This window comes from Rhinolophus hipposideros (genome assembly GCF_964194185.1).
Source record: "Rhinolophus hipposideros genome assembly, chromosome: 20".
NCBI lineage: Eukaryota > Metazoa > Chordata > Mammalia > Chiroptera > Rhinolophidae > Rhinolophus > Rhinolophus hipposideros.
Window position 1 is genome coordinate 53096796 of NC_138066.1, and position 15842 is coordinate 53112637.

Sequence of the window (15842 nt, forward strand, 5' to 3'; positions counted from 1 at the left end):
TCCTCATGGATGGAGGCTGAAGTTGCCCCGCATGCCCTCCCCTGGATCCCCAAGGCAGGTGGGGTGGCTCTGTGTGGGGCAGCTGTTGTCCCACCTGGACGACCCTCCCCAGTGTCCCACCTCAGCCTAGGGTCCTCTGGGTGTTTCCCATCCTGGGCACTGTCAAAACGAGAGGGAGGTGGGTGCTGCAGGGAGGGGAGGCAGAGGCTGGGAGCCGGGCCCTGGAGACCCCTGAGCACCTGAGGGCAGGCAGGCCTCCCAGACCTGGCTTTGGCTTCTAGCGTGTCCCCACCCCAGTCTGAGGTGGGCGTGGCCTGAGGCTGACCTGCCATCCCTGGCATTGCCCAGGGCCTGGCGGCTGGTCTCCAGGTCTCTGCCACCCAAACATCCCACCAGCAGACCCTGCCCACACCCTCATTCTCGTCTGCCTGCCAGCCTGGGGAACCCCACAGTCAGGCAACCCGTGGCAGCACCACCTTCTCCAGACCTGTGGCCACGTGTGCAGGGGCTCTGATTTCACAGCCCCTCTCACGGCCCAAAGCAGGGCTTACACATGCTGTTTATTATTCTGTCCTTAGCATTGCTTTCGTCCTACCAAGATGGATGGGGGCGAGTTGGCTTTGAAGCAACCTGACTTTGGGTGATTAATGGCAACATGGAGGCTGGGCCTGAGAGAGGCAGCTTTGGTTTATTGGTGTTGCTTTCTGAGGACAAATCTATAGCTCCCAGAAGCAGCTTCTAAGCGAGTATCACATGGCTAAGAGTTGACACACCAGCTTTGATGTCGGGGTGGTAGGGCTGCGGCTCTGCTGGTCTGTGGAAGACAGCCTCCGCTTCTTCCTTGGCACCTGCTTCCCAGGGCTCCTAGCCCCCAACATGGTGCTCACCATGGGCTGGCCCCCCCCACAGTGCCCTCTGCTCTAGTCAGGCTATTGGGGGCAGAGAGGAGGATGTGAGGGAAAGGGGTGCGTTTGCTCAGACTGGCCCAGTTTCGGGGCTGTAGGAGAGTCAGGGATCAGCAGCCTCTTCCCTGTCTGAAGCCAGAGGCCACAGGAGACACGTGGACATGGGGCTGGGCCGTGATGCAGGCAGGCAGGCGGCTGGAGTGAGGGTGGAAACCCCTAGAAGTCCAGAAGCTGTGGGGGACAGGAGCACTCAGCCTCACAGGTGCCAGCCACGGCCAAGCCTGCTCCTGGGAGGGTGGCACAAGGACAGACCCATGAGCTCGTCCCTCCCCTGCCCACCTACCAGCTGAGGCAGCACCTTCTCCAGCTGTTCCACGTCCACACGGACCAGGTCCTCTGCCTGGGCCTGCCGAACACTGCGGATGGCTGCTTCTGCCGTGAAAAAGAGAAGCAAGAGGTACAGAAGGCTGGGGGGCTTGAACCCCAATCCCCCTGGGCCTCAGCTCCAGCTGCCTCCCTGCCCCTGCTGGCTGGCAGCTCAGGAGTCTGAGGTTATGGCCCCTGAAACACAGAGCTTTCTAGGGACACAGAGCCTAAAGGGTAATGTGGGAAAATGGGTGACTCTTGTCTCCCCACTGGAAAATGCAGACGGGACCAGCGGTCTGGGCAAGGTGGGGTCCCTCAGCTCACCCGAGACGAAGATCTTCAACAACTCTGCCATGAGCAGCAGCGCATCTCCGCCAACTGCAAGGTGGAGAGGCGCAGGTCACAGGGCTGCACCCTGCTGTCAACCTACTCAGGGGCTGCAGGCTCCCCCACACCCCCACTTCTGACCTGGGTGGCCCACACAGAGCTGGCAGCCCCACCCCAAGCCCCGCTTCCGGCATCCCCGTACTTACACACCTTTGGTTTTGTCATCTTTAAAATGCAGGTGCAGCAGTTTGCTCACCAGTTCCTGGGGGGACCAGCAGGACGTCAGTGGCTCACTGGCCCCGCCCCTTCCACCCAAATGCTGCAGACCCCTTAGGCTTTTCGTTCCGGGTGGGAAGGGGTTGTAATTTCTGGCCTGAAACGCCCTTTGTCCTCTGGGTGGGGGACTGGGCGGTGGGAGAAACCTCCCTGTGGATGCCTTCAGGACCAGAAATTAGACACATGTGGCAGGCAGGTGGGAGCAGCCCAGGTGCCAGCCTGCCCCTCTCCTGGAATCCAGGAGAGTCTGGTGTTCCCGCCCCGGGGCCAAGGCACTCCCTGTGAGGGGCTGGAGGTGGCTGCTCCCATGCTGGGCCCCTTCACAGGTCTGTCCACGCCCAATACCACGCATCTTGTGCCAGACCTGCTGCAGGTGCTGCGTCAGTGCCATCCGCGGTCCCTCTCTGGAGAGGTGAAGGAAAGAGTCTTCCTATGAGATGAGTGCTCTGGGGACCACAGCACTGGGCAGAGACCTGGCTATTTGGTCAGTGGGCGGTGGGCATGGAGAACAGAGCCCCGGGGGGATCTGCAGGACTTCCTGACAGACATGAATAGGACATGGGCAGGTCCAGGCCGAGACTCCACAAGGCAGGGGCTTGAGCACCCAAAAGATAGGGCCACTCCACAAATGTGGGGGCTGTGGGTGGAGATGGATTCTGGGGACCAGGGACTCAGGAGCTCAACTTAGGACACATTTGAGTGAAGGACATGCTTCAGATGCCCCAGCAAAGCAGCCGGGTGGGTGGCTGGAGCCGAGGGCCTACAGGAAGGTTGGAGCTGAGGATGAGGATTTGGGAGGTGGCAGCGTGTGGATGGACCATGAAAGGCTTCCCAGGGCAGGAGCCAGCAGAGCGCCTGGGGAGGCAGGAGGACAGCAGCAGCGGGCGAGCAGGAGCTCAGAAACAAAATGGACTGTTCTACAGGGAAGGTGAGCTGGGGATTGGCCAGGCTGCCCCGTAGCCACGGGAGGTCACACGGCTTCGCCTGTGCAGCTCAGCAAAGCTCAGGAGCAGAGCGGAGTGGACAGCGGTGTGGCCCAGGCTCAGAAGGGTAAACTTACGTCACTAGGGGAAGCCGCAGGCCTGGCCGTCCCAGCAGTGGCTGCGTGAGCTTGGTGCCACCTGCTGGTCCTTGTTGCCACTTACCAGGAAGGGCTCAGAAGGCTCTACTGCCCCACCTGCTCCCAGACCCCCAGGAAGCGCTAACTAAAGGGGTCAGTACCAACTGGGAGTGGCAGTTCCCAAACAAACCAGTGACATGAACTCAGCAGGATGGGAACTGGGATGGGTTCAGCTTCTGTCCCACTGCACGTTGGCACCACTGCCCCTCCGTCCATCACCCTCATCCACAGTGAGCACAGCTCTGGCCAGAGCCTGTGGCGCCAGGACTGCAGAACTGTCCAGGTCGGCCTGATGACGGCCAAGCCCTGTGCTCCGCTCTCCAGCTGTTACAAGGTGTGTGTGTGTGGGGGGGTGTCTCACAACCACCATGGAGGATCACCCAGCCTCAATGACGTCCCCTTTTAGGTGCCTAACCCTTTCTGGGCCCGGGCTGAGCCATGATCCTGGGTGAGGAAGAGGGGGCTGAGGCAGCAGGTGAACCCGAAGGCAGTCCCCGTGCGTCTGCCAGGCTGAGCCCCACTGGGGTCAGGAGGGACACAGGTGCCCACACGGGGCTGAGCTCCTCCTGCCCTCCCCAGCCCACGAAGGTCCACAGGCCCTCCCCGCACACCTTCCCGATTCAAGGACTCAGTGCCACCTAACTTGAGGACAGAGCAGCAAAGCCAGACTCAGAAGCTAGTCGCAGCCTCCGGCGTGGAGCCAGGGGACACCTACGCGCCCAGCGCGGGCCTGCCTCGTTTCTCCCCGGTCCGTGGGGACAGCACCACCTTGTCCCCGGGGTGGTAAGCGTTAAGCGGGCTAGTCCCCGTCAAGTGCACCGAACAGGTGTGACCGCGCCGGGCTGCTCCGAAAAGGACTTGGAGGGCCCCCCACGCCACACCGAACCCAGACGGACGTGCTGCCCCGAGACGCAGCTGCCGCGGGGCTTCAACGTGGCTCAGGTGACACAGACCAAAGGAAGCTTTCGGCTGTGCGTGCGGCTGTGTGACGCTGTCAGCGAGCTGGGCGGAACGGTGCCCTGCGCCAAGCGCTTTAGGGACAAGAAGGGCCCGCCGGATGCCGGCGGCGGGCCGTGGGCGGCAGGCTCCGGCTCCTCCGAGGTCCCCCGCATCTGCGCCGTCGCGGCGCCCACCCCTGCCCAGTTTCTGCAGACCCGCTCCCTCTCGCCCCAGACCACTCGGCCTTCTGCCACCGGGCCGCGGGACTGCACCCCGGAGGGCGGAGGACGCGCGGGGTGGGGTCGTGGCTGGGCTCTGGGAGTGGGCTCGCCCTAGAAGGCACTCGCACGCAGCGCCGGGCTGGCTCAAGGCCTACACGTGTGTCACGCGTACGGTCCCGCCGCAGTGTCCCCACCAACCCCCTCGTCCGCCCCCGCATCGGCCCCTCTCTCACTTTCCGGAAGCCGGAGCTGCTTGCCTCCATGACCCGCGCCGAGTCGCGCGCCCTCCGGAGCCCCGACCCCCCGCCAATGAGCACGGAGCGCGCCTTTGCAGCCCCGCCTCCGATCCTCCAGCCAATCATCCCGGAGCGCGCCCTCCGAAGCCCCGCCCCCGCTCCCCCCATCCAATGGGCCGTGAGAGCGCTGCCTCGGCTCCACGGGCTGGAGGCCCGCAACGCTTGCCCGTTCCTCGCCCTCATTAGCCCGCGGCGAGCGCCCTTCCTCCGCAAAGCCTCCTGGGAGTTGTAGTTTCTGCCAGGCTTTCCCGGCGTTCCCTGCTCTTCCTGGTTACTGAGGCGCCGCGGCGGCGGGGTATACCGCCGCCGGGAGCAGGGGTCGGTGGTGCGACGACTGGGGGCGCGAGGGTACGCGCGATGCCTGGACCGGCCCCGCCGCGGGAGGCCCTAGCCCCGAGGGATCTCCGTTCCCGCGTCGGCCCCATCCTCGGGCGGTCCTCTGGCCATCCTTGCACTCCTGGGGCCGCCCGCGTGTAGAAACAACTCAGTTCGTTCTTCGTTCCTCGGCTGCCGCGGTCAGACCTGGGGTCGTCGAGCCCCACATTGAGCTGCCGGGAGTCCCTGTCTGCCCCCAGGGGAGAAGCCCTGCCCTACTGCCAGCGGGAGAGCAGCCCCGCAGCGGGGCCAGCACTCCCCTTGCCCCAGCTTCGGCTTCCCGCGTCGCTGGCTGCCGTCCGGTGAGGCCTGGCTCTGGGCGCGTGCTGAGGCAGCCCTGCCGGCACCCGGGGACATGGAGGAGGTCCGGCGCTCCTACAGCCGGCTGTGCAAGGAGAGTGGGGCCGAGCCCCAGGACGCTGTCCTGCAGCGACTGCACGAGCTGCCGCGGGGCCGGCTGGACCTGGCCACGCACAGCCTGACAGCTGACACCTGCGGGGCCCTGGGCAAGCTGCTGCAGAAGGAGGCTTTTGTGACTGAGCTCGTCCTGAGCGACTGCATGCTGAGCGAAGAAGGTGGGCACCATGGGCGGCTGGGGCCGGGCAGCCCTGGCAGCCTCATGGCCGGCTTGGGTTCCAGCCCTTTGCCTCCGGGCAGCCTTCCCTGGCGTTGTCTGCCCCCTGCTCCACTGCTGCTCCGGTGCATGTAGCTCTTTGGGCGGACTCCCCCTCCCCCTTGTGCTCCATAGTTAAGGTTTCAGCTCTCTGCTTGAAACCCGGGAGCAGAGAGCAACGTCTCTGTAAAAGACAAGCCTTAGCATCCCACCTTGGGAGGGTCACAGTGTGCTCTGGCCACAGGGACAGAGAGTGACTGCTGTGCCCCTCACAGGGGCCGTACTGCTGCTCCAGGGGCTGTGCGCCAACACTGTCCTTCAGTTTCTGGATCTAAAGGTGAGGGGACTGCCTTTGGGCATGCCACCTGAGGGGAGGGAGGCCATGGGGTGTGGGCAGTGGCCAGAGACACCGTCTGTAAGGGCTGTTGGCACACAGGGTTCTGTACCGTTTCCTGGTGGTCTCGTGAACGTGTGGGGGTTTGGAGGGTGGGAATATGAGTTCCAGAGTGTCCCCATAAGCACACTGACCAAGCCCACACCAGGAGGTTCCCTGCGGTCAGGGAAGGAAGCATCTGAAAGGAGCCAGACCTTCTGGCCAGGGTTTATGCTTGGCCTCAACCCCACCTGCAGTACTGTCGGAGTACATGCACCTGAGCCTGGCCAGGACAACGTGCCTGCTCTGTCTCTTCCTGTCCTAGGGCAATAACCTTCGGGCTGCAGGGGCCGAGGCTCTAGGAAGACTCCTCCGGCAGAACAAGTCCATTCAGAAGTAAGGTGGTGTTGGCCCCACCCACCCCCAACCCCCTCTTTCTCTGCAGGTTCAGGCTTGGCCCCAGAGAACAGGGTTCTGCAACCCAAGAGTTCATTCCTTCACTCCTTCCGGCCAGTTGTCTGTTTCCCATCTGTCCATCTGCGGGGAGTGGACGGGTACAAGATACTCACGGGACTCGAGGCTTCCTGCTGGAGACCCCAGGCCTGCGTCCCTCCTCAAGCCCCCTGGACCCCGTGGGAGCAGGGCGCTCCGTGGGCCACACAGCTCATGTCCACCCTTCCCACAGCCTCACCCTGGAGTGGAACAACCTGGGCACATGGGAAGATGCCTTCGCCACCTTCTGTGGCGCCCTGGCGGCCAACAGCACCCTGCGGCAGCTGGACCTACGCAACAACCAGATTAGTCACAAGGGTGCAGAGGAGCTGGCCCTGGCCCTGAAGAGCAACACCAGCCTCCAGCAGCTGGGTGAGGCCCTGGCAGACCGCTGTCTCGCTTCCTGAAGCAAGGGGTGGCGAAGGAGGTGGGGAGAACCAGGCTGGCCCCTGCTCTGTGGGCGATTCCCCCAGGGAAGCTTTTGGGCTGGGCCCAAAAGCTTTTCCTTCTGGTGATAACAGGTATCTCTTCCAGACTTGCGCTGGAATAACATCGGCCTCCTGGGTGGCCGGGCCCTGGTGAGCTCTCTGCCAAGCAACAGAACCCTGTGGAGGCTGGAGCTGGCTGGGAACAGTGTCCCCAGCGATGTCCTCAGAGCCGTGGGTAGGGGCATGCATAAAGCTGGAGGCCCAGCCTCCAGGGAGCATGCAGACGCATCCTGATGGCAGCCTAAATTAGAAACAGAGGAAGAGGGAGGGTGAGAGCTCCCAGAAGGAGAGGTGGCAGCGGGCTGGCACGGCACTCACTGTCCAGGGCCACCCCTTGCATTCCTGACACCTGCGCATTCTGTTCTTAAATCCACCAAGGTGGGGGAGGCAGGGTCACCCATTTCACAGATGAGGAAGCTGAGGCAATGTGTCTTGGGGCCTTGCCCTGATGGCTGTGCTGCTGCCCTCATCAAGTGGCATCTGCCCTCATCACACCTGAGTTTGTGGCTGTGCCCAAGAGCCGTGTGGAAATGGAGCCACCAGGTCCAGGCCACAGCCTGCACTGTCCCCTCCTGTCCATGACCTGGACACCTCAGCCCCCGTCCCAGCAAAACACTCTGCCACTCCCTGTGGCTCCTCATCCTGCCCGCAGCACCAGCGACCTGAGGGCCCAAGCTTTGGCTGGAATTCTGCACAGGTCACCACCTCCCTTTGGGTCTACCCAACCTGTGTCATCTCCAGCTTCTCCATTCTTGGCCTGCCTCTGGGTCACCCCAGCTGTTGTAATAGAGTGGCTCCACGGCTGCCTCTGGCTGGTCCCTCTCCAAATGCTGCCTGTTAAAAGTCATACAGCCGATGAATTGTGTTGGGAGGCTTCTTTTGAGCTCGCTGTGTAGGCTCCATGAGCAAAGCTCACCCTCCCGAGTTGAAAAAATTTATGGACAAGAAGTTATGGCGGCAGGCACGTCCAAGGAATATTGCGGGGATTTGATCCCTTATGAATGTCGTCATAGATGAATGTGTGGAGATGGCAACTAGTGGGCAGCAGAACAATACTGGAATGGTGGTCATTCGAGGAAATAGTATCATCATGTTAGAAGCCTTGGAACGAGTATAAAGAATGGCTTTGTTCACCAGAGAAATTAACTTTCCCCATGTCCCCTCGCCACAGCTGCTGTTTTACTACAATATAAAAATTGGATCGGGTACAATTTCTTGTTAAACATTTTTGTTAAATAAACTTTTGTAATAGTCAAAACAAAACAAAACAGTCATACAGCCACCTTTGACCTTTGGGAGGGAGCCCAAGTGTTCCTCTCCTTGTGCGTGCCCCCTGCACCTGGTGCCACCCAGGTTCCTGGCCCCGCTCTTGCCCCCACCCCACCCCCACTGAAGGCTTTCATCCCTAGTGCACTAGGGGTCTACCAAATGTGTAGGTGAGACACTACCTCGCATAGTCGTGGTTCCCAGATGGCTGGTTCCTGGGCGTGGGGCGGGGCCGGCTCTTGGCCACCCCCAGGCTGAGCAGCCCCTGGTGGGTAATCCAGCTCCTTCTGACAGAGCAAGCCATGGATCACAACCAGGACCGGGAGGCCACCTTCCGGGAGAACCAGGCCCGTGCCCGTGTGCTCAGCAAGGAAGTGAGGCACCTCCAGGAAGAGAAGTCCAAGCAGGTGAGAACGGGGCCGCCTCTGACCACAGAGCCGCACCCAGGATCCCACCCTGGCTGCGTGAATGAACGGCCCCCCAAGGCCTCTATGCCTTGGCCACCTTTCCTTTCTCTGGGCCCTGGACTCCAAGCGGCTGACACCCAGGCCCAGGCGGTGTTCCCTTGGTCTGACTCCTTCCAGCCAGGCAGGTGGACAGGCTCCTCTGGGGGCATCTGGGCCTCCATGTGCAACAGTCATCCTCCTTTGCTGTCCTGCTGCCTTGGTGGGCGTCTACTCTCCTTCCCACCTGACGGGAGCAGGCAGACTCTGGGCCCTGACAGATCTCTGGCTGTGTCTGTCCCCAGTTTCTGGACTTGATGGAGACGATTGATAAGCAGCGAGAGGAGTTGGCAAGAAGCACTAGGTAAGCTTGGCCCAGGGCCGTGGGAGGCAGGGCTGGGGTTTGGTTGGAGTACCCAGGGTTCAGGTTCTGGCTCCGGCCTCGGGGGGATCTAACCTGAGCCTTGTCACTTGCCTACGGATGAGGTCATAGCATGTGCTTTCTGAGGAAGTTGGCTGGAGTTTTCAGGGAGCACAGAGCACTTCCTCAGCCCAGTACCTGGAGTGTGGGATAAGTGGGAGGAAGGGCAGCTGCCAGCAGGGCCGGGGCTGGGAGGGCTCTGAGGTTTGGGTTTGTCTGACCCTGCTCTCTGCCCACAGGACATCGGCAGCACGCATGGGCCAGCTTCAGGAAGCCCTGAATGAGAGGCAGTCCATCGTCAATGCCCTCAAGGCCAAGTGAGTGGAGGGGGGTCAAGAGAAGGACAGGGTAGTTTCACAACACTTTAGAGACAATGCCCACCTGACAAGGACCCGAGTCCCCACGTACAAGGTAAAGGTGGGAAGTGGGTGCATGAGAACCCCAGAGGGCTTCTTGGAGGAGGTAAGCACTAGCTGGGGTGAATAGTGGCCTGGCAAGAGTGAGAACAGGAGGCCTTTGCAAGGCTGTGGCAGGATTCACAGAGGGGTTGGGGTCGGGCTGGCCCTTCCTTCCTTGCAGGCTGCAGATGGCCGAGGCTGCCCTGGCTTTGTCAGAGCAGAAGGCCCAGGACCTGGGGGAGCTCCTGGCCACCGCAGAGCAGGAGCACCGGAGCCTGGTACAGAGGCAGGCCAAGGAGCACAGGCTGGAGCAGCAGGTGGGCAGGCAGCAGAGAGGGCGCTGAGCAGGCAGGGGGTGCGTGGTGGCCGGTGACCAGTGGTGCCCTTTCCCTTCTCACCCTTAGGAAGCTGCGGAGCGGGAATCTACGCTGCTCAGAGACTTGTCCTCTGCCAATGAAAAGAACCTGCTTCTGCGAAACCAGGTGTGGAGGTGTGGGGCCAGGCCCCAGGGAGCCCGGGGCGGGCATGGGCTGGGACAAACCTTTCCTCCCACGGTGCGGGCTTCCAGGTAGACGAGCTGGAGCGGAAGGTGAAGTCGCAGCAGGAACAGCTGTTCCTGACCAGACAGGAGCTGACCAACACATCAGCTGAGCTCAAGATGCGGGCCATCCAGGCTGAGGGTGTGCACCGAGGGCCCTGGGGTCGGGAGCCCATGGTGTGGGGTGGATGGGGGCATGGGAATGCGGCACCCCGAGGAGCCCCTCCACGCTTTCCCCTGGGCTTCCAGAGCGCCTGGAATTGGAGAAGAAGAGGTCTCGGCAGAGCCTGGAGGACTCGGAGCATCTGCGCTTCAAGGAGGTGCCTTCTTAGTGGTGTCATGTGGCCTCTTTCTCCCTCCACTGTCCGCTTGGGGCCTGCAGATGTCTCAGTGTGGCCTGGTGTCCCCAAAGTACACCCCTGGCCGGGCTCCACTCACCAGCCTTGGGGTGCAGGGTGGCGGTTTTCCACCAGCCCCAGCAGATGCCAGACCCAGAACCTGACCAGACTCTAGAAGGGACCCCAGCTGCTCTGGGGCCACGGCACAGGTGGCTGTGTGCTCCGTGCCACCTGGGGCATAGTGCTGGCATGTGCCCTCCATCTCCACTTCCTATGAAGCCACTCAGGGCCGCCCCTTGGAAGGAACAGGGTCCCCAAGATTGCCCTGCCTCCCAGGGTGGGGAGCCCCCCAGGGAGGCTGGGGAACCGGCCTGTAGCCCCGCACCTGCTCTGCACCTGGCCAGGTGGAGCACATGACTCGCCATCTGGAGGAGACCGAGAGGGCCATGCAGGAGAGAGTGCAGAGGCTGGAGGCTGCGCGGCTGTCCCTAGAGGAGGTGAGCACGTGCTGCGCTGGACACCCCTTCTGTGTCTCCGCCTCATCAAGCTCCCTTGGGGACCCACCCATCAATGTCCCCGTGAGGCTAGAGGGACTTAGTAAGGTGGCATGAGGACTCCCTTGGCCATGGACACCTCGCCTAGTGAGCAAAGCCCTTGGGGCTGGTGGGGGGCCAGAGGCGTAGGCTCAGTGGTTGCTGTCTGCGGTGCAGGAGCTGAGCCGAGTGAAGGCCGTGGCACTCAGTGAGCGTGGCCAGGTCGAGGAGGAGCTCATCAAGGCCAAGAACCAAGTCCGACTGGAGGAGGTGAGCCCAGCCCGCTGCCCACAGTGCCCACCAGAGTGGGGCCTGAGGGGCTGGTGTGAGCTGCCCCGCTGGCTCTGTAGGGGGAGATGGGGCCTGGGGAGACTGGGGGACAGGAGCTCCAGGGGTGCAGGGGGTAGGGAAGAGTCCCAGCAGGACACTTGTCCCGTAGGTACTACTCCCCACAAAGCCACTGTCATCCATCCCTGAGCTGGGGGAAGGGGCTTGGCTATCTGCACCAGAGGGCAGGATGGAGTCTTCCTGGGAGAGGGGGGAGGGCAGCCAGGAAGGGTGCCCCTGCGAGGCTCATGGAAGGTGAGCCGGTCAGATCAATAAACTGACTGGAGAGAAACTGGTTTGCCAGTTGCACATGAAAGCTCCCCGGGGTCCCAGGAGGCACCCCTCCCCGACAGCCACTGCACACCTGAGCTCTGGGCCACACCCTGCGGCCCCTGCTGCTCACCAGCCCCTCTGTGCGCCCACAGCAGCAGCGCCTGGGTCACCTGGAGGAGAAGCTGCGGCTGCTGGCACAGGCGCGGGACGAGGCACAGGGCACCTGCCTGCAGCAGAGGCAGATGGTGGCTGAGGCACAGGCGCGGGCCAGCCAGTTGGGCCTCCAGGTGGAGGGTCTGACGCGGCGGCTGGAGGAGCTGCAGCAGGTAGCTGGGACTTCGAGGGCCCCCGGGGTGCCCATGGCGTCCAGCTGACACATCACTGACCATGCCTGGCAGGAGCTGAGGAAAAAGGACCAAGAAAAGGTGGCTGAGGTGACCAGGGTGCGGGTGGAGCTTCAGGAGCAGAATGGCCGCTTGCAGGCTGAGCTGACAGCCCAGGAAGCACTGAGAGAGAAGGTGGCAGCCTTGGAGCGCCAGCTAAAAGGTGAGCTGAGCCCCTGCAACCTCTGCAGCACCTTGGTGGGTTATCCGACAGACTGCTGGGCTGCAGCTGAGCCTGGGTCTCAACTCCCAGAGGCGCTGGCATGGGGAGCTGAGTGTGTCTGCATCCAGCCGGTCCTGTGCAAGCCCTGCCTGGCTTCTCGGTGGTCACCTTCAGTGCCCAGTGCCCAGACAACACCCAGTGGTTCTTCTCACTGCTCTTCCTCCCCTGCAGTGATCACGAGTGACCACCGGGAGGCGCTGCTGGACAGGGAGAGCGAGAACGCCTCTCTTCGGGAGAAGCTGCGGCTCAAGGAGGCAGAGATGGCCAGGATTCGGGATGAGGAGGCCCAGAGGGCTAGCTTCCTGCAAAATGCTGTCCTGGCTTACGTGCAGGGGTCCCCACTGAGGGCTTTGAGCCCTCAAAAGTGAGGGGAGGCAGGCAGTTTTCAGGAGTGGCAGGAAGGTGACTCTCGGGGACAGGCCGTTGAGGGTGTGCTTGGAAATCAGTGCCAAGATGGATTAGCGAGTGGTTCTGCTGCAGCTCACCACCTGGGTGCCTGACCGGGTGCGCATGGAGCCTGGCTGACCAAGAAGGCTGGAGTGGCCAGTGCATCAGACACCAATGTGCTTGAGAAAATGAGCCCATGATGGATGGAAATCTGGGGGAATGGTGTCTTGAGTTATCCCAGCTCCCCTCTGCCGTGTTTTACAACCACCTTTTACAGTGTAACTGCGAAGACAGCAGGCACTGACCGCTCACTGGGGGTGTTCTGAAATACAGAACTTTTGTACTTTGTGATACATTTTGAGCCCTGTGCCTTTCTTCTACTACCTCAGCCCATGCTCCCAACCACTGCAGGGTCTCAGGATACTCTGCTGGGCCCTGCAGGAAAGACCTCCCCTCTCCCCCCCCTCACCCCCCGTGTGGCTGCCTCACCCCTACTAATGGACTACTGCCAGGGAGGGAGAGTAGAGCTGCAGCATACAGGAGGGGCCGGGGACAGTGGGCCCCGGCTGCCCACCTTGGGAGGACTCCGGTGAATGCAAACACCTGAGTTGTCACCAGCTAGCCCCTGGCCAGAGGGTGCGTGGGCCGCCGCCCCTACCCCATGGTTTTCCTAGAAGGAACCACGTGCACACAGACCACCCAACGCATGTACAGGTGCGTGGGAATTGCCTGCACTGCCCCTTGGCGGGGGTCACAGGGGCCTCAGGGAGTCCCCGTGCACCGAGCCCTGCGTCTCACCACAGAGACCGCCCGCCCCTCCCCGCCGCCGCCGCCGCCGGGACTGGGGGAAAAGCTCGGGGGTTGTGCACCGGGTCCTGCGTCCTTCAGATTTCTCCGGAAAGCCCGCGCCCCTCGCCGGGCGCGCTCGGCTGTCTCCGCTCCTGGCGCTCGGCGGTGCTCGGCTGTCTCCGGCCGCTCGGCTTGCTGCTCGGCTCAGGTCCGCGGCCGCTGCGGCGCGGGCATTTCTCCGCAGCTCGGCTCGCGGCCGCGCCCGCCCGGCCCGCGCCCATGCAGGCCATCAAATGCGTGGTGGTCGGCGACGGGTGAGTGAGCGGCGCGGAGCTGCGGGCCGGGGCGGAGGCGGCCCGGAGGACCCTGGCTGGGCTGGGCGCGCCGTTCCGGGGCGAGACGGGCGACGCGCGTGGCGCAGGAGGGCGCGGTGGGGCGGGGTCCGGGCCGGCCGGCCGCCCGGCCAGGCCTCCAGCCCAGGCGCACCTGATGCAGCCCGGAACCCCCGCCTGGCCGGCGCCTGGCCTCCCAGTGGGTGGGGCCAACCCTCTTACCTGGGCAGAACCCTCAGCTGGTCCCTCCCTCCCTGCCCTGCCATCCTCCGGGCGGCACGGTGGCGGGAACTCCGCCTGGGGCTCTGAGGCGGCTTGCCCTACCCAGCCCGCGCCCACCACTCCGCCACCGCTGCCGGGAGGCCCGCCCGCCCTGGTCGTCCTCCCCCAGCCCTCGGTTGCTGCGGAACTGCTGCGCTGGGACCCCTGTCCCCACCCCAGGAACCCTAAGTTGGCCTGTGGCTCCATGGGAGGGGGTTGTCCTCGCTGGGCAGAGGGGCTGAGGCGGCCTGGGAGCAACGTGGGCTTGCCCTCCGTCCACAGCGCCGTGGGGAAGACCTGCCTGCTGATCAGCTACACGACCAACGCCTTCCCGGGAGAGTACATCCCCACCGTGTGAGCGGGGCTGGTGGGCGGGCACTGCACGCGCTCCCCTGGGCTTCCAGCTCAGGCCCAGCGGGCCCTGCTCTGGGCTGGGGGGGGGGGGGGCAGGTGCTGACAGCTCCAATTCTATGCAGGCCTGAGAACCCGAGGCTTAGGCTGACCCTTCCTGCTCTGCTCCTGCAGTTTTGACAACTACTCTGCGAATGTGATGGTGGACGGGAAGCCAGTGAACTTGGGGCTGTGGGACACCGCCGGGCAGGAGGACTACGACCGGCTGCGGCCACTTTCCTATCCACAAACTGTAGGTGACGACAGGGCCAGCCCCTGGAGCCGGGTGGCACGGGTGGGATTCCTGAGGTCCTGATGCAGGGGGGACAAGGGCTCTTTGGAGCCTCCTTGAGCACTCCCACCTGGGCCCCTCTCTCCCTCCCAAGGACGTGTTCCTCATCTGCTTCTCCTTGGTGAGCCCAGCCTCCTTTGAGAATGTGCGAGCCAAGGTAGGGTAGGGCTGGGGGTGCGGGGCTGAACGGGGGTGGGGGTGTGGGGAGAGGTATTCCCAGGGGAGTTGTCCTGACAGGACAGGGTCTCTGGCCTGAAGACTACACAGGCAAATTGGCCTTTGGTGGCACAGGCGGTTGTTCTGCTTGGCAGGGAGTCTGCAGATGGCCTGGAGGGATGGTGAGGGGGCAGGGTTGGGTCAGGGGTGGTGAGCAAGGCTCTCAGAGAAGGGCAGCTTGATAGGCCTTGAAGCTTCCTGGCTGGGTATTTTTCTCCCCCACCCAGTAAGCAGGAAGGGCTAAATGTGCATCTAGGGGTGGAGGAGCCATGGCCTGCTCTTGGCCAGGCTGGGGAGAAGCCCGAGGGGTATGGTCAGAGCCTCCATCCCCACAGTGGTACCCAGAGGTGCGGCACCACTGCCCCCACACGCCCATCCTTCTGGTGGGCACCAAGCTGGACCTCCGTGATGACAAGGACACCATCGAGCGGCTTCGGGACAAGAAGCTGGCACCCATCACATACCCCCAAGGCCTGGCCATGGCCCGGGAGATCGGTGAGTGGGCTCCGCCAGGCCTGCCAGTGGCAGGAAAACGGAGGCAATGGAGGTGTGCTCTGGGGGCGGGGGACACCAGGCTGCCCCTGCTGCCCCCACCTGCGGTGACCCCCCACTCACGCTCCACCCCCTCGCTGTCCTCAGGCTCTGTCAAGTACCTGGAGTGCTCCGCTCTGACTCAGCGGGGCCTGAAGACAGTGTTTGACGAGGCCATCCGGGCTGTGCTCTGCCCGCCCCCTGTGAAAAAGCCAGGGAAGAAGTGCACAGTCTTCTAGAGCCCGTCTTCTGGGGGCAGCCCCGCCCACCCGTGTCTGCTGTTGTGTTGAGTGTCCAGTGTCCCTGAGTCTGCTGTGGGGAGTGGTGGGGGTGGGGAGGGGCAAGAAGCATGGGGCTGGGCTGGGGCAATGGGGTCCTGGCCACTCTGCCTCCCCTTTCTGGGGGCTGGGCTCTAGCCTTCCCTGACCCCCACAGGAGGCCAGGAGGGAGCAGGGTCTCCCTCAGGCTGCAGGGGTGGGTCCCGGGCAGCCCCAGGATGGGCTTCCCCAATGGGGGTGGGGGGGTTCTGTCCTTGCGCCCCAGATGGGGCAGCCCTTTCTTATTTTATACAATAAACCTTCTCCAGCAACACCTCCTGCCTGCTCGCCCCTGCCTGCCCCTAACTACCTCCCAGCCAAGGGTCCAGAGGGGGTGAGCTTGACCCCACACTCTGGACAATAGGGGAGAAAACAGCTTGCTGAGTTGTCTCA

The 15842-nt window shown here is 63.2% G+C and overlaps 3 protein-coding genes and 1 pseudogene across 9 annotated transcripts; 3 read left to right on the forward strand and 1 right to left on the reverse strand.

Moving 5' to 3' along the window:
- Positions 1 to 668: 668 nt before the first annotated feature.
- On the reverse strand, positions 669 to 4820 carry CENPX (centromere protein X). Of its 4 annotated transcripts, none has more exons than XM_081030114.1 (5): positions 4388 to 4749; positions 1809 to 1860; positions 1596 to 1649; positions 1249 to 1337; positions 669 to 1136 (listed from the first exon to the last, which is right to left on the reverse strand). In XM_081030114.1, the coding sequence occupies exons 1-5, from the start codon at positions 4631 to 4633 to the stop codon at positions 1122 to 1124; spliced, it is 456 nt and encodes a 151-aa protein (XP_080886240.1). In that variant the 5' UTR covers positions 4634 to 4749; the 3' UTR covers positions 669 to 1121. The 4 variants fall into 4 exon arrangements, with proteins under 4 accessions (XP_080886240.1, XP_080886238.1, XP_080886241.1 ...); XM_081030112.1 differs by having other exon boundaries at positions 1809 to 2034; XM_081030115.1 differs by lacking the exon at positions 669 to 1136 and having other exon boundaries at positions 1314 to 1649; positions 1809 to 2034; positions 4388 to 4820.
- Positions 4711 to 12675, forward strand: LRRC45 (leucine rich repeat containing 45). Its single transcript, XM_081030043.1, has 17 exons — positions 4711 to 5400; positions 5714 to 5775; positions 6137 to 6207; positions 6497 to 6675; positions 6838 to 6966; positions 8352 to 8464; positions 8806 to 8864; positions 9161 to 9238; positions 9501 to 9636; positions 9724 to 9801; positions 9888 to 9999; positions 10107 to 10177; positions 10600 to 10692; positions 10906 to 10998; positions 11481 to 11654; positions 11727 to 11874; positions 12106 to 12675. The coding sequence occupies exons 1-17, from the start codon at positions 5181 to 5183 to the stop codon at positions 12300 to 12302; spliced, it is 2013 nt and encodes a 670-aa protein (XP_080886169.1). The 5' UTR covers positions 4711 to 5180; the 3' UTR covers positions 12303 to 12675.
- LOC308489236 (small nuclear ribonucleoprotein G-like) lies at positions 7552 to 8044 on the forward strand (annotated as a pseudogene). Its single transcript has one exon. The product of its transcript is annotated as a small nuclear ribonucleoprotein G-like (transcript).
- Positions 12676 to 12838: 163 nt separating the features above from the next.
- Positions 12839 to 15719, forward strand: RAC3 (Rac family small GTPase 3). 3 transcript variants are annotated; one of them, XM_081030106.1, is made up of 7 exons: positions 12839 to 13035; positions 13125 to 13424; positions 13986 to 14057; positions 14229 to 14346; positions 14480 to 14542; positions 14937 to 15096; positions 15241 to 15719. In XM_081030106.1, the coding sequence occupies exons 1-7, from the start codon at positions 12983 to 12985 to the stop codon at positions 15369 to 15371; spliced, it is 897 nt and encodes a 298-aa protein (XP_080886232.1). In that variant the 5' UTR covers positions 12839 to 12982; the 3' UTR covers positions 15372 to 15719. The 3 variants fall into 3 exon arrangements, with proteins under 3 accessions (XP_080886232.1, XP_080886234.1, XP_080886233.1); XM_081030108.1 differs by having other exon boundaries at positions 14937 to 15100; positions 15241 to 15437; XM_081030107.1 differs by lacking the exons at positions 12839 to 13035; positions 13125 to 13424 and having other exon boundaries at positions 13469 to 14057.
- The last annotated feature ends 123 nt before the right edge of the window (positions 15720 to 15842 follow it).